General features: G+C 42.3%; 2 protein-coding genes across 6 annotated transcripts in view; one reads left to right on the forward strand and one right to left on the reverse strand.

Moving 5' to 3' along the window:
- Ints8 (integrator complex subunit 8) overlaps positions 1-1123 on the forward strand; it is a 61008-nt gene extending 59885 nt beyond the window's left edge. For all 3 annotated transcript variants that reach the window (XM_069991087.1, XM_069991088.1, XM_069991089.1), the window contains exon 27: positions 934-1123. In XM_069991087.1, the coding sequence (XP_069847188.1) occupies positions 934-1050 (117 nt within the window). In that variant the 3' untranslated portion in view covers positions 1051-1123. The remainder of the gene's footprint in view (positions 1-933) is intronic.
- Positions 1124-1139: 16 nt separating this feature from the next.
- Ccne2 (cyclin E2) lies at positions 1140-14671 on the reverse strand. Of its 3 annotated transcripts, none has more exons than XM_069991091.1 (12): positions 14591-14671; positions 13608-13647; positions 13412-13505; positions 13267-13323; positions 11997-12148; positions 9194-9329; positions 7181-7327; positions 5613-5708; positions 4873-5007; positions 3431-3542; positions 2842-2999; positions 1140-2456 (listed from the first exon to the last, which is right to left on the reverse strand). In XM_069991091.1, the coding sequence occupies exons 2-12, from the start codon at positions 13619-13621 to the stop codon at positions 2343-2345; spliced, it is 1215 nt and encodes a 404-aa protein (XP_069847192.1). In that variant the 5' UTR covers positions 13622-13647; positions 14591-14671; the 3' UTR covers positions 1140-2342. The 3 variants fall into 3 exon arrangements, with proteins under 3 accessions (XP_069847192.1, XP_069847191.1, XP_069847193.1); XM_069991090.1 differs by having other exon boundaries at positions 13412-13508; XM_069991092.1 differs by lacking the exon at positions 13267-13323 and having other exon boundaries at positions 13412-13508.
- Positions 14672-27521: the final 12850 nt, after the last annotated feature.

Genomic DNA, 27521 nt, shown 5'->3' on the forward strand with positions numbered 1-27521 from the left:
TGAGACTCCTATCTCCAATAAACCACTAGAAAACCAGAAGTGGCGCTGTAGCTCAAGTGGTAGAGCGCTCGCCTTGAGCTGAAGAGCTGAGGGACAGTGCCCAGGCCCAGAGTTCAAGCCCCACGACCAACCAAAAAAAAGAATATGAAATCCTGTGATAAGAATTGTGATTTTCACACTATTTTGTAGCTTTATTTATTTATTTATTTATTTTTTTGTTTTTTGGTCTGGTCGTGGGGCCTGAACTCTGGGCCTGGGCGCTGTCCCTCAGCTCTTCAGCTCAAGGCTAGTGCTCTACTACCATTTGAGCCACAGCGCCACTTCCGGCTTTTTTCTTTTTGCTTATGTGGTGCTGAGGAATCGAACCCAGGGCCTCAGGCTTGCAAGGCAAGTGCTCTACCACTGAGCCACCTTCCCAGCCCTATTTTGTAGCTTTAATGATAAAACTTGACTGATTACCAGAGAGCTTTCTTATTTATATTTTTAGGCATTTAAATGTAGATGAATTTACTTAATGTAATAAAATCTAATTGGTGATGTATGGTAAACTGTGGTTCAATCTTTTCCTTAAAAGCAGTTGAAGTTAATATTCTTTTGGGGGGGGCAGGTTCGGTCGTGGGGCCTGAACTCTGGGCCTGGGCGCTGTCCCTCAGCTCTTCAGCTCAAGGCTAGCGCTCTACCACTTGAGCCACAGTGCCACTTCCGGCTTTTTTTCTTTTTGCTTATATGGTGCTGAGGAATCGAACCCAGAGCCTCAGGCATACAAGGCAAGCGCTCTACCACTGAGCCACCTTCCCTGCGCTGAAGTTAATGTTCTTGAGTTTTACAGTTAAATTCATTTTATCATTTAACTTGAAGCAGCTTTACATTACATTATACAAGATTTACATTTTGACCAGACCTCTAATAATATCACTTTTCTCTTTTGATAAGATTAAAGCCATCGGCCAGACAGAATTGAATGCAAGCAACCCAGAAGAGGTATTACAGCTGGCAGCACAGAGAAGGAAAAAGAAGTTCCTCCAAGCAATGGCAAAACTTTACTTTTAAGCATTTCATTAAAAAATTTTAACTTTTATTTTTTAAACAGTGGAAGCAGTATTAAAAGATTAAGTTTATATAATACATATGTACACAGTGGTGGTTTTTTTTCAGACAAAATACTGAAACATACTAGTTTAAAAACAAAAACTATACAGAAGATTTCATACCATAACAATAGCTTAAATTTACAATTTCTTCAAAAGAGTCGAGTCACATGTCTAATAACACTAGCAATCTAGTATACTATTTTTCCTAATTAAATCTAGTTTATGTGGCTAAAATTTCTTTAAAAATGGTTAATCTAGAACATGTATGAATAAGTAGCTAATGTATATACAGCAAGTTTAAATAAATAAATTTCTGTGGGATATTTTACTGCCTTAAGAAAAATAACTTTAGGTTGAGTGTTAAACTAGTTTTGTCTCATAATGCAGGAATTTAAAATGGATCTTAACAGTTTTGCAAACAACCATAGCCAAATAATTCTTAGGGATGTCTTAAGAGTGATAAAGTGACATTCTCATATAGTTTGAAAAATTACTTGTTTTTTACCCAAATTATGATGCTCAAAAGAATATTATTATAAAGCAACCTATCTGCCAAAGCCCCAATAGGAGCCAAAGCATTTTTTAATTTTCTTTGGTTCTTCCCCTATTTAGAGCAGTTTAAACATCAGGTTCATCCAAAGCCATACTGATTAAAAAATGTTACTGCAAGGTAAATAAAGTAGCTTACAAACAGATTAAATCTCACCATTTGTGTAAATTCAAGTTTTATCATAGCTTGTTACAGCACTTCTGATAAATTAGTCACCTTATTACAAAATAAATCTTTGTAAACACGTTTAAATTTTATTTTCAGTAAGCAGATTGCACTAGTCAAGAAGATAGGAATTCTGAGAATCTTAAAAGCGAGGTTCAAAGTATTGTATTACTTACCTACCCTTGTAAGGTAGCAGATGTCTAGTCCAAAACTCCAATGATAAAATTCCTAGTTTATCAAGATAAATGTAGTAACACTGGATTCCCAAACAAAAACCCACAATTGACATGGCATAAATTGTGGCAGGCTTCAATTCAGTAACCTTGTGAATGAAGTCTTTTGTAAACAAGTCCTGCTGTTTTAACAGCTCATTCAGAAAGTAAATTTCTTTCGTGCCCATTTTAAAATCAAAGTAATAGCGGTATAACTTTTAAATTGGCAATCACAGCACTAGTTTCCTATAATTCTTTAGTTCAGATGTATGAAATTCTGCCCAGTACTTGGTCAGTTCCAACTTGTTGGCTTTGTTAACAACTTTAGTGTTTTCCTGTTGGTTTTTCGGTGCTCTTCGGTGGTGTCATAATGCCTCCATTGCACACTGGTGACAACTGTCCTCCTTTTCTGAAGGTGTTTACATAATTTGCTTCCTCCTATATATGTATAAAAATAATGCAGCAATTAGTAGCTAAGATGATGTAAGGACAAAGTAAAATAGTCAAGCCAGACTTGGTAGTTACTTGGGACTAGTCAGGCCCAATGCAATGGTCTCTGTTTTTGCAACTATGGATAACAGCCATATTCTAAAGGTTCAATAGTTTGAACTGCCTAGAACATTGTATGTTGTGTATTTTAACTTCTATGACATTGGATCTCCTGAGTCTTGATTTAACATGAAAGCAATTTTATTCACATTTTGAAATCAGTGTGCCCATCCTTTCCCTTTCTCATCATAGTATACTATTGTATAGTAAGTACATTCACTGTCTCAGGACTTGATAGCAAGGCCAAAACCAAGAAAACCCTACAAAAACATACCAGCAGAGCTAAATAGTTTGTATGCGTTTGGATATTATGTCTGTCTTCCATAGGTATCTTCTTAAAAGTCTTCAGTTTCACTGTACTTGTACTTTTTACCACACTGACAAAAGGCACCATCCAGTCTACACATTCTGAGATGCTGTCCCATTCCAAACCTAGATTTTAAGTTAGGGAAATAGAAAGGTTGTACATCAGAAACTTCTCTTACATAATGCCTAATGTTCTTGGTTTCTGCTCCCAAATTTTAAGAGACATAAAAATCAATACATTTAGTCAATCACAACAGATTTACTCTTAAGTAATACATGACCATCTTAAAGGGCAAAAGAACTTCACTAACTGGTATTCAACAACTAAAATGGAAATGATTTAATCTTAATTTGTAAAGCAGAACTATAATTGTGTGGCTTCATTCCAGGTGCATTTACATACCACTTGGCCTAATTTGTTTATGATGATACATTAAGCATTATAAAGTATATCTAACAGAAAGGAAGGTGATCACTAATCTCTAAAATGGTTAAATTCATATTTGGCAAGCTTTAGTGTATAATCGTATTAGAAGTTGTGAACAGATAAGCCTTACCTGAGGCTTTCTTAACCACTTCAATGGAGGTAAAATGGCATAAGGCAGCAGCAGCCAATATACTGTACTGGAACTCTAATGAGTCAATGGATAGAATACACAGATCTAAAAGCTAATGAAAGGAAAAGCAAAATATAAGTAATTCAGGAGGATAAGCACTACAAGCCCTAGCTTTCCTTCATTCTTTATCCAGAGGCAGCTAGAGATGGCCAGATGAAGTCATAAAGGGCTTTTAGGATACACACTACTTTATAGGCTGATTATTCAAACAACTAAAAGATTTTAAATCTAAGAAGTCTAGATTTCAAGAAATACACTTTAGACTAGAGTGGAGCACAAACCAGAATGGAACAGTCTTTGCATAAATGAGACTGGTTAAGTAGTAAACAACTGAACAAGTAGCAGTAAAATGGTACAAAAGGGATAAGATTTGTAAAGTTTGGGTTGATACCTTCCTAGTGATACAAAACTTAATATTTAAATTCCATAGATTATAGTCCAATTAGAAGTTGGGACTCGATCAGTAGGGACTGGTTCAGAATGGAGAAGAAACAGTAAGTTGCAAGTGAAATCTTGTATTCTGGAGCAAGAATGCATGCCAGGTGCTGGTGGCTCACACCTACAATCCTCACCGCTCAGAAGGCTGAGATCTGAGAATTGTGTTCAGAGCCAGCCTGGGCAGGAAAGCCTCTGAAACTCATCTCCAGTTAACCACCAAAAAGCCAGAAGTGTCACCCTTGCTCCCCACTTTTTTTTGAATATTTGCATACACATAATGAGACACAAGATAAAACACAGAATTCTGGCTTAATGCCAGTGGCTCACATATATGATCCTGGCTTCTTTGGAAGTAGAAATCAGGAAGATTTTGGTTCAAGGCCAGCCCAGGAAAGAAGCTTACAAGACCCCATCTCAACCACTAAATGTTATATACCTGTGACCCCAGCTAAATAAGAGACAAAGAGTTTAGGGGATCATGGTTTCAGGCCAGCCTAGGCAAAAAAGAAGTACAAATAGGTTTGTGCTCCACACTGACCTGGACATTTAAAATAACCAAAGCAGGGGCTGGGAAGGTGGCTCAGTGGTAGAGTGCTTGCCTTGCAATGCATGAGGCCCTGGGTTCGATTCCCCAGCACTGCATAAGCAAAAAGAAAAAAGCTGGAAGTGGCGCTGTGGCTCCAAGTGGTAGAGTATTAGCCTTGAGCTGAAGAGCTGAGGGACAGCGCCCAGGCCCAGAGTTCAGGCTCCACGACACGACCCCCCCCCCCAAAAAAAAGAAGTAGAGCCAGCACAGGCCTTGATTTAAGGCCCCAGTATTGGCACAAAAAAGAAATAAAGTTTTCATGTAGTCAGAATACCATTTTGTTATGTAGTATAGTTTGAAACTATACACTAGACATCTTGAATTAACATCAGCATATATTCAAGAACAGTATCAATACCTGGGCTATTTGAATGAATGTTTCCTGAGAATACTGAGGTAGAAGAACTTTAGGAGCATCTTTAACAGCATCAATTTGTAGAAAGAGATTTAACCAGGAGATGACTGTTACAGGACAAAGTTCCCACTTTAAAGCCTATTAATAAAAATTTAAAATGCCTGTTAATGAACATACACATATATCACATTATAGAGTAGGGGTTAGAGGGTTAAGTAAATTTCCCTCCCAGCCATAACTAACATAACTTTTTCTTGGTAGTACTGGGTTTGAACTTAGGGCCTTCCATTTGCTAAGTAGGCAGTCTGCCATTTGAGCCTACTGCCAGTTCTTTTTTTTTTTTTTTTGCCAGTTCTTTTTTGCTTTGGTTATTTTCAGAGTCTTGGGTTTTCCCCCCAAGTCAGCCTCAGACCACCATCTTTACATAGTCTCCCTCATATCTGGGACTATGGTACATACCACCACACCTAACTTGGTTGAGATAGGAGTCTTGATAATTTTGTCAGGGCTACCTTTTAAGCCAAGATCCTTTTGATCTCCACCTCCTCAGTATCTGGGATTACAGACAAGAGCCACTTTGCCTGGCCAATGTCACTGTTTTGACAAACTTTTTTAAATTGGGTGTTAATATATTAAAATCTTAGATTTGACTGTAATGTATATAGTATTTGAGGTTCAACCCTAACTACTTATTAAGTACATAACTACTAAGTTGCAAGTAGAAGTAAGTACACAATAACTACCTTCAAAATAGTGAGTTCCATCCTTAAGATATCATCTTCACTGCAAGCACCATCAGTGACATAAGCAAACTCTTGGAGTTTTGGAGCGTAGATTTCCTTTAAATTGCAATTTTAAAATTAAGCACAGTTGTGATACAAACCATAGAAAGGTATCGGAGTCTTAAAGATAGCTTCACAAGATAAGAAAGCCCAGTAAAATACTTCTGTAGCAGAAAAGTTATTTTTCATTCCTTGTATCTAAACTGGCAACTGTATGTATTACCAAGCCTCATTTTCCTATTACTGATTTTGAATCTTAGTTGTTAACAAACATACAGTATCTTAACCATTTCTTTCAGTTAGAAAACAAACTTGGTTTAATATTGCCTAGTAAGAGGCTCAGGAGTAGAGTGTTGCCAAGCATGGGCAAGACCATAGCTTTAAATTCTAAGTACCACAACAACAACAAAAATTCTTTGTATATGTTGGCTGATGAGACTTATGTCTGGGCAGTTCATAAAGTAACTAGAATGGTCAAAGGATTAGAAGAGAGAACTGCCACATATAACAGGCTAAAGATAAATCTCAAAACATATTTGGAAGGAAAAAAAACACTTCAGACTATTAATACAATCCTTCTCCCACCCTCAAAATGATGCCAGCTGCAAAAAGTACTATTGCTATTCATAATGTATTGTTAAAGCAAAGTAGAAGATGGTTATCAGGAAGGAAAGTCTTAGGCCAGAGAAGAGTTGCCATTAGGCAGATGACACCATTAGATAGACATTAAGTTGGACAGACCATTATTCTAACCCAACAGAGCACTTTAATTACATTTGATTGTTTGTTTTTTAGAAACTGTTCTTTTGAACCCAAGAGCTATAATTATGTGTACAGACAGTACTGTTAGCTTTTTTTTTTTGGCCAGTCATGGGGTTTGAACTCTGGACCTAGGCGCTAATTCCTGAACTCTTTTTGCTCAAGGCTAGTGCTCTACTATAACTCTACCACAGTGCCACTGCATTTTCTGGAGATTAATTGGAGATTTTGCAGCTTCCTAAGTAGGTAGGGTTACAGACATGAGCTACTACTGCCCAGCAATTGATAGCTTTTGTTTGGCAGAATATACCATAGAATGAACATTTTACCTAGATACCAATTCTAGAACTTAAATAAACCCAAGATTTTCTTTTCTTTCTTTCTTTCTTTTTTTTTTTTTTTTTGGTGCTAGTTCTGGGGCTTGAACTCAGGGCATGGGTGCTGTCCCTGGGCTTTTTTGCTCAATGCTAGCATTATCCCACTGGAGCCACAGCCTCACTCTGGCTTTTGGTGGTTAACTGGAGATAAGAGTCTTATAGACTTCCCTGCCCAGGCTTGCTTCAAGCTCTGAATCTCCTGAGTAGCAAGGATTAAAGGCATGACCCACCAGCACCAGGCTCTAAACCATAAAGTTCTCAAAGTATACTAAGGGACAGAAGCATTTACCTTTTCTAAGTTACAAAATGATAGATTCCACTAGGATTACTATGTTGATTTATAAAAACCCAGTTTCAGACAAATGTGTCTATAAATGAAATTTAAAAACTTACCTCAAGTTTGGAAGCAATGAATAATGAGGTAATTCCAATGAGTTGAAGTGTATTCTTATTAATATCCTTTTGTGTCAACATAAATCTATCAAAAAAATCTTGTGCAAGATAAAATGTTTCCCTATGAAGTGTGTATACTTCACATACCTAAAGAAGAATCCAAGTATTTAAATGTTATCCTCAGAATTTCTCCAGATTTGAAAATCCTTTCACATACCAGACATTAGAAAACATTTAAGCCGAACTTTGCCTTTTAGTATGCCAAAGTATGAGACAGTGGAAAAAAACTATAACGATAGATCTATTGCCATCTTGTTGTTTTACAATTTTTTCACCTTTTTACTTCAGTTACTTTTCATATTTTACTGCATTGGCTAAGATTATAAGATACATTGACAACAAATCTTGTCTCTCATTTCTGACTTTACAGGGAATTCTCCTAATGTTTCACTATTAATAATAATAGTGTATGTAATGTATGTTTTTTCTACACTGAAAGATCTCCAGAGCCAAGAAGGCAAACAACTCTTCTCAGAATAATTCCACAAAACTGGTGCTATTATCCACTTTTTTGAAGATGAGGAAACAGGACAGAAATATGAGTTTCTAATAAACTATGTTAAATCCTTTTTAAAATTTTTCTTGTTGCCAGTCCTGGGGCTTGAACTCAGGGCCTGGGTGTTGTCCTTGGACTTCTTTGTGCACAAGAGACCACTTAGGCCACAGCACCACTTCTGGCTTTTTTTTTTTTTTGAGTAGTTTATTGGAGATAAGAGTCTCATGGGGACTTTTCTCCCTGGGCTGGCTTCGAACTGCAGTCCTCAGATCTCAACCTTCCAAGTAACTAGGAATACAGGCGTGAGCCACTGGTGTCCAGCAAACTACGTTAAATCTATTCCAAGCTCACTACATATTTTAAAATGAATGAATGTTGAATTCCAAAAAGACATCTTTTGCATCTACTGATATTCGCATTTTTCTCAAGCTGTTAAGGTAATAAACTAATATTTTCAAATACTCATTTATCTTTGCATTTCCAGGCTGAAAAAATATTAAGACAAAGTATGATTTTAACACGTAAATTTATTATATTTTGTATGGTTTTGCATAGACAGTCATATTTAGAGAAAAACAGAAAACACTGGATAGGACAATCACTAGGCGTGCAGGTCAGCATTATATTATATTGTTCCTGTGTTTAATCTCCAGGACCAAAAATGAAAAATGGCAAAACTAAATCATCTTCATGACTACTAATATCTAATTACATAATTTTTAGGATATTATGTAGTCTTCAACAACTTTCTCGTAGAAAGGAAACAGTGCCTGAGGAAAAATGCTAACACAGATCTATAGGGATTTCAGGATTACTATTATTCCCTTAAGTTGGTATAATGTATTTCCAAAAGGAATATGAATGAATATATTATACAAGGAACCTACACAGAATCTAGATGGCTTAAGACCTGTGAGTATCTAAATCCTTATGGTTTAGAGTATAGAAATTAGATTCATAATTTGATTTTGGTAAAATAGAAGAGGAAATATGAAAGCCCCAAATCATAGTTTCTTTGTACAGCAGTATTCAAAACCTATTCATCTTTACATGCCTTTCTTTTTGAATACCCTCATCACCTAAAACAAAGGCCAGTACACAGCAATATCCACACATAAAGGAACTAAGTTTGGAAAAAAAATATATATATATGTATATATATATATAGACTGTGTCCTAAGGATTTTACTGTTTTGTTTTGGTGATAGGAATTGAATCCAGGGACTCTTGCTTGTTAGGTGTACACAGACTTCCACTGAGCTACTTACACCTCCAAATTTTGATTTTACTCTTAAGATCATCACCATATTCCACTTTTTGGAGTACTGTCAGTAAGTACTGACAGTTACTTGCTGGTAATGGACAAAATACCTGGAGGGTACATGGGAAGCATAAAAGCTGAAAATATCTAAGAGTTTATCCATAATATAAAATAAATTCTTATTGCTGGAACATACCTCTAAAAGCCAGTCTAGAAGAATTGACCTCATCTGTGGTTCCAAGTCAGAATGTAAAACTTCAAAATGTTTGCCATGAACATACCGGCTTTCCTTTTGTAACATGTTTAGCCAAACCTCCTTTGAACATCCCCAGCTATAGAAAAAGGGGGAAAAATGTCATTTAACTTCTGTAGTCTACTCAGTACATTAGCTGTTTACACAGTATAACTCTCTCAGATATGTATATATATATTTTTTGTCAGTTTTACGGCTGCAGCTTGAACTCAGGTCCTAGGTGCTATCCCTGAGCTCTTTTGTTCAAGGACAGCACTCTACCACTTTGAGCCACAGCTCTACTTCCAGTTTTCTGGTGGTTAATTGGAGATAAGTGTCTCACAGACTTTCCTATGCTGGCTGGCTTTTTACCACCATTCTTAGATCTCAGCCTTAGTAGCAATGTGAGTCACCAGCACCTGGCTTAACTCTTCAGATATTAAAATCCAACTTTCAATTAAAACTTGAAAACAGTATATCTTACCATCAGAAAAAGATTTCTTAAAAAATTTTTTTTGACAGTCACGAGGCTTTAACTCAGGTCCTGGGCACTGTCCTTGAGGTATATTGCTCAAGGTTAGCATTCTGCCTCTTGAGCCACAGCCCTAGTTCCAGGTTTTTTGATGCTTAATGGAGATAAGAGTCTCACAGACTTTCTTGCGTGGACTGGTTTTGAACAATGATCCTCAAGATGTCAGCCTCCTGAGTAACTAGGATTACAGGTGCGAGCTCTATCTTAATTTTTTTTTTTTTTTTGGGAGGGTCTGGTCGTGGGGCCTGAACTCTGGGCCAAGGCGCTGTCCCTCAGCTCTTCAGCTCAAGGCTAGCGCGCTACCACTTGAGCCACAGCGCCACTTCTGGCTTTTTTCTTTTTGCTTATGTGGTGCTGAGGATTTTCCGGCTTTTTTTCTTTTTGCTTATGTGGTGCTGAGGATTTGAACCCAGGGCCTCATGCATGCAAGGCAAGTGCTCTACCACTGGGCCACCTTCCCAGCCCCTGTATCTTAATTTTTAAAAGCCATTTTTTTTCCCTTTAGAAAACAGAAGCCTGAGACTTGTGAGTCTTAAAATCCTTATGGATTTGGACATCTTGGACTATGATAATTTATACTGGTAAATTGAGAATGCTTTGACATCTCGCTTTTTTTGTTGTTGTTAATACCAGGGTCTGACAAGTGCTTGGCTTGTTTGCTTGGCTGGTGTTCTAGCATTTGAATCACAACTCTAGCCCAGCTTTTGCTTTGTTTTTTGCCAGTCCTGGGACTTGAACTCAGGACCTGGGCACTATTCCTGAGCTGCTTTTGCTCAAGGCTATACTACACTCTACCACTTGAGCCACAGAGCCACTTCTGGCTTTTTCTGTTTATGTGGTACTGAGGAATCAAGCCCAGGGCTTCATGCATGCTAGGTAAGTACTCTACCACTAAGCCACATTCCCAAGCCCCAGGTTTTTTTGTTTTTGTTTTGTTACTGATTTTTTTTTTTCATTGGTTGTGGGGCTTGAAGTCCAGGCCTGGTTCTGCTCAAGGCTAGTGCTCTACCATTTTGAGCCACAGTGCTACTTCTTGTTATTTTACAAATGGACTCTCCAAACCTTTTCTGCCCAGGCTGGCTTTGAACCTGCATCCTCTGGATCTCAGCCTGAGAAGCTAGGATTACAATCAGAGCCACTGGCTCCTGGCTTCTCTTTTATAATTTGTACAAAAGTTTTGTCATTGACAACATTAAACTTTAATATTTAAAGCATATGATCTCAATAAAGACAAGTATGAACAGATCATCAACAGCAGAATCAATATAAGTAAAGTGGAAAAGAATTTAGGAGAGTCAGGTGCTGGTGGTTCATGCCTGTAATCCTAGCTACTCAGGAGGCTGAGATCTGAGGATCATGGTTCAAAGCCAGCCCAGACAGGAAGGTCCGTGAGACTCATCTCCAATAAACCACCAGAAAACCAGAAGTGATACTGTGGCTCCAGTGGTAGAGTGCTTGCCTTGAGCCGAAGAGCTGAGGGACAGCACCCAGGCCCAGAGTTCAAGCCCCAAGACCACCAACAACAAAAAAAGAATTAAGGGAGACCTAGGTGCCAGTGGCTCATGTCTGTAATCCTAGCTACTCAGGATGCTGAGATCTGAGGATTGTGGATCAAAGCCAGCTCGGGCAAGAAAATCCATGAGACTCTTCAATAAGCTATTCAGAAAAAGCCAGAAGTGGTGCTGTATCTCAAGTGATAAAAGCACTAGTGTTGACCAGAGAGAGGTTCAGGGACAGTGCCCAGACCCGTAGTTCAAACCCCAGGACTGGCAAAAAAAGAATTTAGGGGAGTACAGCTTAAGCACTTAAATAGATGATTCCACTACTTATATAACTCGAAGGCAATTTACTACACTACCTGTCTTGTAACACTGGCCATCATATTCATAGACTAGAAAAAAAATATGTTGTAGTAAACTTGGTAAGGAATAGAGCTGATAGATCAGTAGAAAATACTGTCATGTTGTCTTTGTAGAAAAATTATTTAAATGCTATTGAAGAAGTGAGTTTTACTAAATCTATAGTACTCAGTAAGCAAATGAAAATATAGAATCAAGGTTTTAGGTAACCATATTACTTGCAAATAGCTCTACTCTCAAAATGATTTGATAAAGGAAGCAAGTTTTTGCAAATTTCTCTATTTTTATTACTAAGGTAAAAGATAACACATGGTACTATTTTGTGTTGTCCAACATTTTCATCATTAAACCAATTAATTGCTGAAATTTTTCTTACCTTAATTCTGGCAAAGGTGAAGGATTAATAAAAAGATTTTTAAATCTGTAGTTTGTGAATCTGGAGAAGTCACTTGTTTCTATTTCTTTATGAGGTGTTTCAATGATAATACAAGGACTGATTCCGCCAGATAATACAGGTGGCCAACAATTCTGATATTGAAAAAAAAAAAAAGACATATATTGGTACAATAAGAAACTTTACCTTTTGTCTGGGTTTTTCATAAATGAAAGCTAATATTTCCAAACAACCTCTTAGAAGCTTACAATCTAGCTAATTTTACATTCACATTTCATTTTAAGAGCCATACAGCTTTTGTATTTGTGTGTGCTGTTACTCGGACTTGAACTCAAGAGCCTGAATGTTGTCCCTTAGCTTTTTTTACTCAAGTCTGGTGATTTTCCACTTGAACCACAGCTCCATTTGAAAGTTTTTGTGGTTAGCTAGAAATAAGAGTCTCCATAGACTTTCCTGCTTAGGCTGGCTTTGAACAGCAATCCTCAGATCTCAGCCTTCTGAGTAGCTAGGATTACAGGCGTGAGCCATTGGCACTAGGCTCATATAGTTCATTACTGATCTTCATACATGTTCAGACAACAAAATACAATTTTGGTAATATGCGATATCAAGAATTAAAGGAGAATAACAAAAATGCACTTGTAATATAAAATGCCAACTTGTAATATAAAATACTAATCACTTTAAAGGAAAAAGAAATTGCAATTCTCTGTATTAAGAAATATTAACAAGGTCATTTTTGAAAGACGTTCTTAAGTTAGGCTTTTCCAATGTTTGAGGGCAAATTTTAAAAATGGAATCAATGCTTATAGGACCCTTACTTTAATAATGTTGGTTTCTGAACAACACATAGGAAGAAAAGGTAGCAAAGGGCTTGATGCCAAACTGTCAGTGATCACACATCCTATTTATGCCAAAGCAGCTATTAGGACCCACTACTATAGTCTGAAAGGGAACAAAGAGCAGTATATTGGAGAGATTAGGCGGGCCCTGGTACACCAGACTGCTCTAAGAGGCAGGGATTTATCAAAAGGAACTAGCTGCTGTAGCAAACTTACCCTACAGCTGTAGTAGGATTCATGCACTTTTAAAAAAACAAAAGAAATCCTCCTTCCTTCTGACCTCTGGGGCAATGAAAGTATGAATGTCAGGGTAACCAATGTACTGCAGATCATTAGACACAATTCTAACTCTTATTCACCTTCTCCTTCATTGTTTCTCCCCAAACCCACCCAGCCCTGATCTGCATTACCCTAATCTCATACTGATGTTTCTTGGTGACCTGCTCCTCTTTTCTCTTTTTGACATCCTGGAAAATAGAAAAGACCACTTGGTAAACTAAGGTCCCAATAAGGAACCCCCTCCTCTCCTTCCCTCCCTATTTCTTTTTAAATCACCTGTGCTGTTTTTCTCTTCTTGACCTGGAAGATCTGGGCTTCTTGGGGGGAGTCAGACTGTCTGGGCTGGGCTTGCTGCTTAGCTTGTAAACGGCTACTGTGGTGAATTTTTAAGAAGGAAGTTTAGTTAGTCACAGGTTTCAAAAGCAGCACTTAATTTTGAAACATCTTTTCAAGACAAGACAAATAATGTTACCTGCGTCTTGACATTCTCTTCTTTCAGGTGTTTGAAGCCTCTGAATGGGAAAGAAGAAAAAGACCAGTTAAGTATTTTGTTAGCCATATTCTCCGAGTGCAGATGAGAGCTGATTCAGAGAGGTTACAGCCAAAGCCCCTCAGAAGGTGGCCTGGGATGTCTTCTGCACTCTGTTATCTCATGGTAATTAATTTGCTCATATGCCTGCAGTTCCTCAAATAAATGGACACCTGGGAAGCGAGGCTCTCCAGAAATGTACAAAGTACCCTGAACCCACCGAGAGAAGCAGGTTTCCTCTAAACGAGTTTTTCTGGTCTTCCACCTCTCCTCCCTGGCAGACTCGGAGGGGGACGAGGGCAGCGCCCCCACGTTCCCACCCCGGGTCCTGAACGAGCGGCTGAGGGGGGTGGCGGAGGCGAAAGGCTGAGAGAAGCCGGTTCCGCGCCAATTTGGAGAGCGGCGGTGGCGGGGAGGCAGGGGGCGGAGGAACAGGCGGGTGTCACGTCCTCCAGGCTCCTTTCCCTCCTTCCCGGCCACCCCGGGCGCCGCCGCCCGCCATCCGCTGCAGGGCGCGGGACCCCCAACTCCAGACGGGGCTGGGGGCGAGGGAAGAAGAAGAGTCCAAGAAAGGGCGCTGGGCTGCTGAGGACTTTTCTCCCGGCAAAGGGAGAGAGACTCCATCCTTTCCCCCACGACAGAGCTCCCCAAGTGCGAGTAGGAGAAGCCCCCGGATGAGGGGCTTTTCTGTGGCTTCTCACTTGGGGAGAGCCCCCCTATTTCCCCCCACGTCGCCTCCCGGTTCCCTGCCCGGGAAGGAACTCGGGGACCCATTACTCCCGATCACCTAGTTCTCCACATTCCCTTCTCCTTTTTTCCCCCCTCTGTCTCCCAAGACTCCCGCCCATGGGGTGGATGGAATGGCCCAGTGGGGCTCCCTTTCCTCTCGCATTGCCCCCCCGCCCCAAAACCCAGCTCCCACTCACCACCAGACCCGCTACAGTACAGTACAGCTCAGCTCAGCTGGCGCCGGCGCCAACCCAATATATAGGCCGGGCCAGGACCGCCCCGCACGCATGCGCCACAGACTGACACCTCCGACAGCGCGCTCCCCTCCCCCGCCCGCGCGCCCGTCCTACCCGCCCGCGCGCCGCGCCCTGCCCTCAGTGTGCGCCGGCGCGCCTCGCGGCGCTGCAGAGCCCGCGCGCTCAGGCCGCCTCGGCGCTCCGCTCCGCCCGCCGGCCCGCCTGCGCGCTCGCGCGGTCGCGGGGAGGCTCCACCTCAGGGGCCGGCTCCCCGCCGCTGGGCTCCCGCATCTCCCGCCAGTTCGCTCCTGTCTCCTCCCACTGTAACCCACCAGTCTCGGAGAGGGTGTCAAGATTGAGGTTTAGCCCGGCGCCAGGCTCTCGGGAGTGACTCAGACGGGCAAAGAGTGGCCTGGAAGTGGCCACCCCGGGGTGCGCTCTGCTGTCCCGCCAAGGCCTTGGGGAACCCTAGTCTTTCCCCAGAGACGCGGGGACCACACGGCCCCGCCCCCTGGGGGCGGAGCGAGGTTTCGGCTGACAAGCCGACCAATGGCAGGCGAGGACGGCTGCACAACGTGGAGTAGGCGCGGAATGTAAACACAGCCTGGGCTCTCAGCGGACCTCGTGCGTTCCGGGCGCACGGCCGCTCGGAACCGCCGGCGCCGGAGACTGGTCGGAGCCGGTTCCGTCGTCCCGCGGGGGACCTCGCTCGGGACGCCTTCCTCAGCCCGCCATTCCAGGTAACATCCCATCCTAGTCCTTCTGTCCGGTGCTTCTTCGCTGGCCGCGTCATCCTCTCGGCGGATGGGTCACTCCTCCGGCCCGCCTCCCTCCTCCTGCCCCCTAGCCTCCACCCCGCAGGCCCCGCGCGGGAAACCTTCGCGCCTCGCCGCACCCTTCCTTGACCCTCTGCAGCCGCCGACGCACGGGTCCTGAGGGTGAAACTCCTCAGCATTCGCCATCCCCACGCGTGCAGCGGGGCCCTTGGAGGGCCCGGCTGCTCGGGGGAAGCTGTCGCCGCCACGTGCGGATTCCGAGCTCGCGGGGCTCCGCCCCGCCGCCTGCGCGCCCTGCGGAGCCCGCGCGAGCCGCCGGCGCGCCCTGCGGAGCCCGCCCGACCCGCCTGCGCGGGAGGGAGCCGCCCGCCTCCGAGCGTTCACGGCGAGCGGCCAGCCCGTATCGGGTGTTTTAAGTTTAGGGATCTCCTAGCTGACTCCCCGAACGTCAGCGCCCACGGGCGCCATCGCGCATCTCAAGTGGGGCTTGCGGGGGATACTCCGCAGACTGGTTTTGTGGCGGGAGTTAGCTCCCAGAACAAAGCTCCCACCCCCGGGGCGGGGGGCGGGGGCGGAGGAGCCCGGACCTGGCTTCCTGGGATGGCCTGGCCGGGGGCGGGCCGAGCTGCGACTCTCAGCAGACCCCGGGGAGCCCGTCAGGAAGGGCCGGGACTCGAGCCGCTTGCGCCGGCCTGGGCGAGTTGCATCCCGGATGGCTCGCCAGACCCACCCGGCTTCACTCCCAGGCCATTTGTGCTGTGTCGCTCCTGAAGGACCCAGAACCTAGAAAGAACCAGTGCTTTTCTGATTTTCGAGCAAAGTCCATTTTCACACTTGCTGTTTCCATCCTTATGACAGTCTAATGACACCAGCCAAAGAATTTGTTTCCTAATTTATTCGTAAGAGCTTTGCTTAGGATGACATGTAATCCGAAGAAAACATATCTTATCAGCCCCAGGATCTTCATACATTTATCCTCATTATGGCTCCGTGTAAGGTAGGAGTGCGCCTCTTTTGCAGCCACTCAGAAGGCTGTCACCATGTAAAGATTAGAGATCTATCTTTGATGGGGAAGAGGGGGTGCTTTAAGGGGTAAGTGTGTTGTGTTGTCTTGATCTTTAAAATATACTGAAAACCAAACTGAAGGGCACCGGTGGGTCAGGCCTGTAACCCGTAACTACTCAGGAGGCTGAGATCTGATGACTTTTGTTCAAAGCCAGCTGGGGCAGAAAGTCTGTGAAACTATTATCCACAATTAACTTCAGAAAGGGAGCTGCGGAGCTGGGAGAAGGTGGCTCGTGCCTGTAATCCTAGCTACTCAGGAGGCTGAAATCTGAGGATCACAGTTCAAAGCCAGCCCAGGCAGGAACTTCCATGAGACTCTTCATCTCTAATTAACTTACAGAAAACTGGAAGTGGTGCTGTGGCTCAAGTGATAGAGTGCTAGCCTTGAGCTGAATGAAGAGGTCAGGGACAGCACCCAAGCCCAGAGTTCAAGCCCCACGACCGACAGAAAAAAAAATTACCTGAAATGGAGCTGTGGCTCAAGTGGTAGAGTTCTAGCTTTAAGGGTGGGGAAAAATGCTCAGATCCTGAGTTCAAGCCCCAGGTCATTCATATATATGCACACACTAAAAACTAGAGTCTCATTTACATTTGAGTATTGTGTGGTAAAAGACTATAAACTAATTGTAAATAAGGCACCTGTTACTTGAAATTTGTTTTACCATAACCTTGATTATTAATGTGAGCAGAGCCCACTGTATTAAAAGAGAGATTAGAACAATCTCAAAACAGCTCTGTGTGGAAAAGAACCAAGTGAATGTGGAATCAGAAGTACCTGATAAGTGGACAAGTGTGTGGTCTACTAAATGTAATGACTTCCATTGGACTAGTTCTAGTCCAATTCAGATTACTGGATTCCTCTGAGCATTGGTTTTCCCAAGGGTTGTTTTAAAGGAGAAATTTGATCATGTACATAGAGACTTTCTCTTTCTTGTGCCTGTCACACAGTAGTGCTCAGAAAGCACTAGTTCTTTTGGATCTTTTATACCCTGAGAAGTAATTTTGAAGATCCTGAATAACACAGAAGACTGAACTCAGAAATTTCTATCTTCCAGAAGTTTGCTCATGCAGTCCTCCTGTGTTGAGTAACCTCTTGAAGCATCATCTCTCAATATGGCCTCTCTGTCTCTGTCTCTATCTCTCTCTCTCTCCTCCCCCCTACTCTGCTATGAGGCTTGAACTTGGGGCCTAGGCACTGTCCCTGAGCTCTTTTGCCCAAGGATAGCATTCTGCTTCCAACATTCCTCAGGTCTCAGCCTCCTGAGTAGCTAGAATTATAGTGTCCTATCTCCGTCATGGTGCCACATTTCAGAAGCAGCTCCTTTGGGGTTAGCAGGGTCCTGAGACTAAGGTACCTGTGACCTGCTCCCAGCTCAGCAGTCCTTAGTATCTCATCTCCATGTCTTCCTTCCCTGTAACTTCCTGAATCTAGGGCTGTCTTCTGGACTAAGTGCTCCCTCCAGTCCTACTTTCAAACTTTTCTTGAAATTGAGCCATGATTTTTTTGTTCCATTGTTTTATTTTTCCTCACTGAGTCTAACATCGTACTGGTGTAACTTCATTTGCCCGCTTTGGCTATCACTTCCTCGCAAAGATTTTTTTTAAATTTCTGTATTGCCTTTTTCACTTTTCATAATTTCTGTTCCTTCAAAGCAGCCTCTACAATGGTATCTCTTCTCCCATGACTCTTTTGTAATTTGATTTCATTCTTTTTTTTTTTTTTTTGGGTCCAGTCGTGGGGCCTGAACTCTGGGCCTGGTCCTTCAGCTCAAGGCTAGTGCTCTACCACTTGAGCCACAGCACCACTTCCGGCTTTTTTCTTTTTGCTTATGTGGTGCTGAGGAATCGAACCCAGGACCTCAGGCATGCTAAGGCAAGCGCTTTACCACTGAGCTACCTTCCCAGCCCTGTAATTTGATTTCATTCTGTAAATATTTTGTATTAAAAAAATTCTTTTCTAAATCTCCAGTCCCCCGATTGGGGCTTCTTGCTGTCATTTTCTACTGTGTGACCATCCCTTCCTGCCAGCTCTTTTATTTCTGCCTTGTTACCTTCCTGCACAGCTGCTGTTGCCTTGTTAGTATTTTTTCTAAGATTTATGGTTAATTACTGGCTTAAAATTGTCTTTGTGCTAAAATTTCTTTCTAGGGGATGATTTTCTTTTCTTTTTTTTTTTTTTTTTGTCAGTCGTGGGGCTTGAACTCTGGGCCTGGGCGCTGTCCCTCAGCTCTTCAGCTCAAGGCGAGCGCTCTACCACTTGAGCTACAGCGCCACTTCTCTAGGGGATGATTTTCTACTCCAGTCTTCTGTTTTTTTCCTTTCTGGACTTTTATAGACATTTTTATTATGCCACTTTTGGCTGAATATTGAGTTACAATATTTCATCATTTATTTTTGTTTTTTTATTTTTTTATTTTTTTTCATTTTATAGAAGAAAATGGAGGCTATTTGGTCGTTTAATTTTATTTTTTCATTATTAAGTCCTGTTCTTGTTGGTAACAGAAACTTCTGCAGGCTGGGGGTTTACTATTTCTCACAGCAAAAAGACCATCACTCAAAACATATTCCTCAAATATGAAAAAGACAAAAAACAAATAAGCCTACATATGAAGAGAGTGTTGAAGTCCTGAAGCAGGTTTTAGGATGGCTGCCCAGGAAGATCACTGGTTTTCAGGTTTCTGGCACTCAGCGTCAGTGGCACTTGGGGGGTATTGACAGATCCTCCCTAGCTAACATTTCAGGATATTGAGTGCGTTGGAAAATGCGCTCTACCTCGTGCAGTCGCAACTTACTGACAGTGCGGCATAGGGTGATGTGATCCGTGTCTGGAGGCTGAGAGCCCTGGGCCTCATCCTGGGACAACTCCTCTTCAGGCTCCTCCCACTCCGGCTGCCCAGGTTTCTCCTACTCAGTGCCGCCATTGTCTTTCATGGTTGCCAGAGAGCCTGCACCCACGCCCTCACCCACGCCTGCGCCCGGGCAAGGGCCTTCTCCCACTGCTCCCTGCTCATGTTCGCACTTTATTTTCTCCCCGGCCTCGTCTCCTTTCCCTCCAGTCACTGAAGTCACTGTGGGCTTCACGCCCTGCACCTCTTCCTGGAGCCCAGGGGCTTCCAGGCTCTGGCAGCTGCTGTCTTGGAACATGCATGATGAAATGTTTTCCAAGCTCCCCTCCCCTCCACACTTATGCTGCCCTTCCGTTGTTGATCTTCATCATTTATTTTTGGATGAATTGAATTTTTCAAAACTGGCAGTAAGAGAGTCCTATGATGAGAGAGGGGAGATAATTGTCCCCCATCCTCAGTTTAAGGGCCTCTCTGTTGTGGGGGAACTTTCCTATGGCATCTCTGTAGGCAGATCTCAGACTAGGATTCTTACCTGGGCTCCACATTTGGCCTAGGCCTTTCCACCTCCTTCACTAGCCACTGACCTCCAGGCATCCTGTTTCATCCTGCCATGGGCTCCTCTTCGTTGGAAATAGAGCTACTCTTAGCTACCCTATGAGCCTCTAGGCACTCATTTGATTGGTTTCTTCCTTTCTCAGTGTTCTCCTTTCTTCTTAGTCCTGCTCCCAGCAATGCCTATCTAGGCTTAGTCTTCTCTTTTTAGGATAGGAATTCCACTGGGGACTGCTGGGATCTGCCATCACTTAGGTTTCTGTATATTTCTGCTGTTCCCCATGGTTTACTTGAGGCTCATGGATCATGACACATATAATATGAAATCTCGCAATATGTGACTCTTACTTCCTTGTTTCACTCAACATGCAGAATTATTAGCCAGGATGTGTGTGTGTGTGTGTGTGTGTGTGTGTGTGTGTGTCTGTGTGTGTCTGTGTGTGTGTCTGTGTGTGTCTGTGTGTCTGTGTGTGTCTGTGTGTGTCTGTGTGGATGGTGGAGGAGGAGGAACCAGTCAGGATTCCCTTCTTCCTCCCCTGTAAGAGTAGGTCTTAATAATGCAATGTTAATAAAATAGTAACAAATAAAATTAGATTTCCATTTATATTCTCTCTTTTAATTTGGTCCTGCTCTTTTTTTTTTTAACCTGGAGGTGATCCAGGTGGTCCTGCTCTTGAACTGTTGGAAACCACCAGGTTTAGTTTTTCTTTCTTCCTTTAATGCTTCCTGCTATAGACTTCATACTACTAACTGAGAGTTTGCATTTCATGGAATTTCAGGCAAATCTTGCCTTCTGTATCACTGACTTTACCAGGCCTGTAGAGAAGAGAGATACTGTCACTGTTGTGTTGGCTATTCATGTCACTATTTAATTGAAAACATGGGAATTAGAAGGAGCATAAACTTAAAGATTAGAAATACAGGGCTGGGAAGGTGGCTCAGTGGTAGAGCGTTTGCCTTGCATGCATGAGGCTTTGGGTTCGATTCCTCAGCACCACATAAGCAAAAAGAAAAAAGCCGGAAGTGGTGCTGTGGCTCAAGTGGTAGAGCGTTAGCTTTGAGCTGAAGAGCTGAGGGACAGCGCCCAGGCCCAGAGTTCAGGCCCCCCCCCCAAAAAAAAAGATTAGAAATACAATACCACATCATTCTAATCCACTAACAAGAGATGATTATTTTGTGCCAGGAGGAAAGAGGGTTAGAAAAATGAATCCTCATATATCACATCTATGAATAAATTCTATACCTCTGGAAATGTAGCCTGCTGTCTGTGGAAAATAAAAGTTACATTCAGCATTATTTGTTCACTTATATGGTAATCACTTTATGGAAATCCAGATTAGAAGGATATGTGTGTAAGAGTTTACAACTGTTTTATTTGTAATACCAAAAAAAAAAAGCAAGATGCTGGTGGCTCATGCCTGTCATACTAGCTATTCAGGAGCTGAGATTTAAGTATCTAAGTATTGCTGTTCAAAGCCAGCCCAGGCAGGGAAGTCTATGAGACTCTTATCTCCACTAAACTCAGGAAAAGCCAGAGGTAGCACTGTGGCTCAACTGGTAGAGTGCTAGCCCAGAGCACAGAGAGGCATAGGGATAGAGTCCAGGCCCTGAGTTCAAGCCCCAGGACTGGCAAAAAAAAAAAAAAAGACAAGTTGAATTTCAACAAAATGATAAATAAATTATGGATCATCTGCAACAAAGAACGTTTCAGTTACAAAAAGAGGATTATCTAATAGATTTGAAAAGCTGCCTGTAATTCAGTCATAGATGATAAAGCTTCAAAGTAATATTAATGGAATGACTTTGGGAAGAAAAGAAGAAGGCTTTATTTGTGTATTATTACTTGAGAAAGAAGTGGCAGGATACCATCTCTGCTGTAAGGAGTAACAGGGTAGAGTTTTGATGGGGAGGAAGCACTAGCACATCTGTGTTTGACTTGTTACACAGCATATATTGTGATTTTTAAGAATAAAGTGAAAATCTTGAAAGACCAACATAGACAAATGATTTATAGTCTACTCTCTATTACAAAATACTTGTGAGAAGCTTGGCAAATGCTTAATCCTCATCTGTAAAAGGAATATCGATCTCCAGTGTTTACTAAAGGAAGGAAATCATATAGCACATGCTTAACTGGATCTTTTATGAATGTTGCTTGCCTTTTTTGGTACACCTGCACTTTGGAGCAGAACATTAACACATGCAAAACGTGTTAATGATAGTGTGTATTTGGCTTTGACCTATTCAACTGTCTTTCAGGAGAGACAAAAACAAAACCAACAACAACTCTGTCTATGTCAGGAGGTAATTCCTGTTTTCTCTTGAATCCTTTCAGAGATAAAAATGAGAATTCTAATCAATGGTACGATGGCCCCAACAGGTTATTATTTATTTATTTATTTAGCCAGTCCTACTTCTGGCTTTTCCTGTTTATGTGGTACTGAGGAATCAAACCCAGGGCTTCATGCATGCCAGGCAAGTATTCTACCACTAAGCTACATTCCAAGCCCTAGTGGTCTAAGGAAGACATTTTGTAAACCTTTAAATATACAGAGTGGAAGCCAGCTATGTTGCTATATCCACAAACCGTAAGCAGGGATTACCCCTAGTTCCTCTGTTCCTAGAGTAGAGGAGCATTAGCTCCTGTCCCCAGCAGGGACCCAGTGCTTGATGCCAGCAAGAACAGGTACCCTTTTAATGCACTTTTCCCCATGTCATATGGTTCATTAGCTTGGGTTTCCATCTAAGCAGGCCCTCTAATTATAAAACAATAAACGTCTTCACTGGTAGATATGCATATCTTGAGGCAAGCCATCAACTGTGCACACATTTTCACAATACTATTGATTTTTTCCCTAAGCTGTATTTTTAGTTTCCTCTTCACTGTCACTATTATCATGATGATTATTATGTTTAAAACCATTTTGAAGTTTTTCCAGTTAAAGAAACACAGTGTGGGGCTGGGAAGGTGGCTCAGTGGTAGAGTACTTGCCTAGCATGCATGAGGCCCTGGGTTTGATTCCTCAGCACCACATAAACAGAAAAAGCTGGCTCTGTGGCTCAAGTGGTAGAGTGCTAGCCTTGAGTTGAAGAGCTGAAGGACAGTGCCCAGGCCCAGAATTTAGGCCCCATGATGGACCAAAAAAAAAAAAAAAAAAAGAAACACAATAGGAGCATTGGGTTCCTGTAAGCCTCACGGAGTGGAATTTCCTCTTCTCAGGCCTCACTGGAACCCCCTGGTGGCACCTAGCAGTATTGTCCTGTTTCCCACAGGCAGCATTCTGCTTCAGCACTGTACTGTCACATTCAGGTGAGCCCTGTTATTCTCAGTGTCCACCTAGAGTTTCGGGATTCCAGGTGTTTCAGATTATTTGAGTTAATACATTATATACGTTAGGATTGTAAACCAACTAAGATGGCAACAGCAGCTAAAACTTCATAGTGAAAAATTAGGATGTCTATATAAGAACTAAAACAGTTGCAACAAAGTTTCTAAATTAAAATAGAAGAGATGCAGGAAAGATCTGTATGTCTTCCCCCGCCCCCCTCACATAGTGGGGCTTGAACTCTGGGCCTGGGCGCTGTCCCTGAGCTCTTCAAGGCTAGTACTCTACCACTTGAGCCACAGTGCCACTTCTGGTTTTCTGGTGGTTTACTGGAGATAAGTCTCACAGACTTTCCTGCCTGGGCTGGCTTTGAACCATGATCCTCAGATCTCAGCCTCCTGAGCAACTAGGATTACAGATGTGAGCCATCAGTGCCTGGCTTGTAACATATAATTCTTGTACTGTTTACTCTGGCAATATGTGTCCAAAATATTTTTCTTAGAGGCTGTGATCTCCAAATGGTGACTTTAGAATGGGCTACTGTAGGGTTTGCTATGTAGGGATAAAACTGTGTGTGTGTGTGTGTGTGTGTGTGTGTGTGTGTGTGTGTGTGTGTGTGTGTGTGTGTGTGTGTGTGTGTGTGTGTGTGTGTGTGTAAAATGGCCTGGTGTGTGTGTGTGTGTGTGTGTAAAATGGCCTGGATAAATCCAAGATATAGTCTTGGATCATTATAAGATCCTAACCAGGTACCTAATTATTTCTACTGCTATATCAAAACACTTAACCTGGGTAATTTATAAATGATAGCATTTCTCACAGCTCTGGAGGATGCACAATTCAAGATCAAGGTACCCATAGTTTTGGTACCTGTGAAGTCTTGCTCTGTGCTTTCAAGATGATGCCTCTTGCTGAGTCCTCACATGATGCTAGAGGTAAACAGAACCAAGAAGTTCTCGGAAGCCTTTTTATTTTTATTTATTGATTTTGTTTTCTGATAACTGGTATTATTATGTAGCCAGGCTGGCCTTGAACTTAGGATCCTCCTTTAGTGTGTGTGGATTCACCACCACACTGGGTTGAAGCCTCTTGTAAGTATTAACTGGGCTGAGGGTGTGGCTCAAGTGGCAGAGCACTTGTCTAGCAAGCTTAAGTCATTGAGTTCAAACCCAAGTACTGCTAACTGTATTATTGCAGCAATTACTGAAGTGTGTATTCCTCCCCCAGAATCATACAAGAATTTCAGTGTATGTGTAAGAAAACAAGAGAAAGACTGGTATTTTAGTCCATGGTGGCCGTCATCACTGTTACTACAACCTACTGCTGCTGCTAAACACCAGTTCTCAAGTTTTAAGATGCTCTAGGGTGCCTCTCCAGAGCCTAGTGTGCTTGCTCCCACTCATCCCTAGAGAGACGCCTACTACTTACTCATAAAGCCTTGTTCATACTGATTAACCCTTGAGACTATTCCTTAGTAGCCCACATTGGGATTCTACTGAGTTGGGGGGAGCTGCTGTGGAAATGAAAGCTGCCATTGCCGAGTCTCTGTCATACGTTAGTCTAATGGTCACACTTAAACCACTCACTTGCATTCTCTGTTTTGAAACCACCTAGCTTGATCCTTGTTAGCAAGGCTAGAAGAAAAACTTTCATTACTCTATGGAAAACCAAGGGGATATGTGAACAGCCTCATCTTAAGTCATAGAAACTCCAACCCAAATAAGCTTAGGCAAAAAGAAAAAGAAAAAATCCCCCCCCCCCATTAGGTAGAGCTTGGTCAAGGTATTAAATTTTGTCACTAGAGCAAGTCTTACTTCTTCTCCCTCCTTTCTTTCTTGTGCATTGGCTCTATTTCTGACAACCTCCCTGTTTGTGGAATGGTTGCTGTAGTACTGTGTTCATGTGTTCCTTACTGACATCAAGTGGAAATGAGTCTCAGCCTTTCTTCCAGCAGCTCTAGAGAACCTCAATGCGTGTTATTAGCTTTGATTGGAACACAGTCCTATCTTAGCCTTGTGGCTAAGAGGAACACATAATCTGATTGGTCAGGTCTGAATCACGTGCTTACAATGAAACTAGGAATAGTTTATGACCACCTGAAACTAACATAAATCATGAGGATAAATCCCTAGAAGCTGGGATGCTACTATGACAGAATGGCCACAAAACAGTGTATCTCTTCTTCACTTGATATTTTTCTTAATTTCAAATGTAAATTATGTCCTTTGATAATAATTTGATAATTGCTGCATGAAGGAAAGCGCCAGTGCCACAGGTACCCACAATGTAGGTTTCTTAAATGTGAGCCTCAGTTGTCTTTGTGAGATACAAAGCAGAGGTGAGGCCAGAGTGAGTTAAGGATGATGATCTCAGTATGTTCCCTTGACTAGTAGTAGCAGCATCACTTGGGAACGAGTTAGAAGTAAACATTCTCAGTGTCATCCTGGACATACGGAACTAGGAACTGCCAAGTGATGGTCCAAGCCTTCTAGGTAGCTATGATACACATTCAAGTTTTGAGAACAACCATACTAGGGTGTGCTGCATGAAAGTGTGGTCTGTAGCAGCATGGGAGTTTATTAGTTCTGCAGATCTCCAGGCCCACTGAATTAGAGTTGGCATTTTAAGACCCTCCCATATGATTTGAATAGATACCCATCTCTCAATATTAATGTGTGCTTCAAATGGTTATATGATACGTTATATATCTGTAGCTATATAAAAATATAAATGTGAGGAGGTTTGCCACTTAATTATGTCCATTTGTCTCCAGTGATTCTTGATCAGAGGCATCCTTTACATCATTCTCTCCCATTCCCTCTTCTCTTGGGTGCCTCCCCCTCTCCCCCAATGAACAAAGTTTGATAATACTGGATGAAGCGTCTTAAGAGAGTAGACAAGGGGAATTGTTCAGAGTTGCTCTCAGGGACTGCCAAAACTAGTGGCACTTGGGCTTGTAGATCTACTATACCTAAGGTCTTGATCTCATCAGGTGTGTTATCCAACAGTTCTTAGGCAGTTCAAATGTGGAAACAAGTCCTATCTTCAGATCAGTTGAAGTTGGAAGTGAGCAGAGCAGGCAGATTAGAAAGACTCCTCCTTGGGCTGAGAAGGTGGATCAGTGGTAGAGCTCTTGCCTTACATGCTCTAGTCCCTGGGTTCGATTCCTCAGCACCACATAAGTAAAAAAAAAAAAAAAGCCGGAAGTGGCGCTGGGGCTCAAGTGGTAGAGCGCTAGCCTTGAGCTGAAGAGCTGAGGGACAGCACCCAGGCCCAGAGTTCAGGCCCCACGACTGGACCCCCCAAAAAAAAGAAAGAAAGAAAGACTCCTCCTTATACCTGACTCAGTGTTTTTTATTTCTGGTTACAGACTCAAGAGATAGCAAAAATCTGCCCTGTACTGGGTATTGGCAACTCTCACCTGGTAATTCTAGTTATGCAGAAGGCTGAGATTTGAGGATTGAGGTTTCCTGCCAGCCCAGGCAGGAAAGTTGTGAGATTCTTACCTCCATTAAGCAGTAAAAAGCTGTAAAATGGGGCTGTGGCTCATATAGTAGACAACAACTCAAGGACAGTGCCCAGGCCCTGAGTTCAAGCCCCAGGACTGCCCCCAAAAAATCTGTTTGATAGGCCACAGAGTTACTCTGGAGGTTTCCTGTTCAAATATCCTACATTGGCCAGTTCAAACCATATCTCCACAATAGCAGGCATTATTGGCATTGAGGAAGGCCTATTGTCCTAAAGTGTTGTTATAAGATTGTGTCTTTAGGGCTAGGAATGTGGCTTAGTGGTAGAGTACTTGCCTAGCATGCATGAAGCCCTAGGTTTGATTCCTCAATACCACATACACAGAAAAAGCTGGAGGTAGCGCTGTGGCTCAAGTGGTAGAGTGCTAGTCTTGAGCAAAAGAAGCTCAGGGACAGTGCCCAGGTCCTGAGTTCAAACCCCATAACCGACAAAAAAAAGATTGTGTCTTTATTTATATGGCAGGAAATTCATTGAGAACTCACCAAACTACCTTTAAAAAGACTTAGAAACTGTTAAATTCTGTATTCATTTAAAATAGCTTGGCTAAAGTAACAGAGCACCTGCCTAGCAAGTGTGAGGTCCTAAATTTAAACTCTAGTATACCATCCCCCCCACCAAAAAAAAGATTGGATGGGGTAATGATACTGATCAGGGAAATGCCCTTAAGTTCCTTTTTTTCAAATGGTTACTCATTTTATATGAGACAGAATGGCAAACCCCAGACCCTTACTAATTTCACACAGTTTTTTTTATTTTTATTTTTATTTTTTATTTTTTTATTTTTTTATTTTTTTTCTCAACA

This window comes from Dipodomys merriami, unplaced genomic scaffold (assembly GCF_024711535.1).
Source record: "Dipodomys merriami isolate MVZ:Mamm:240054 unplaced genomic scaffold, mDipMer1.0.p SCAF_4, whole genome shotgun sequence".
NCBI classification, from domain to species: Eukaryota; Metazoa; Chordata; class Mammalia; order Rodentia; family Heteromyidae; genus Dipodomys; species Dipodomys merriami.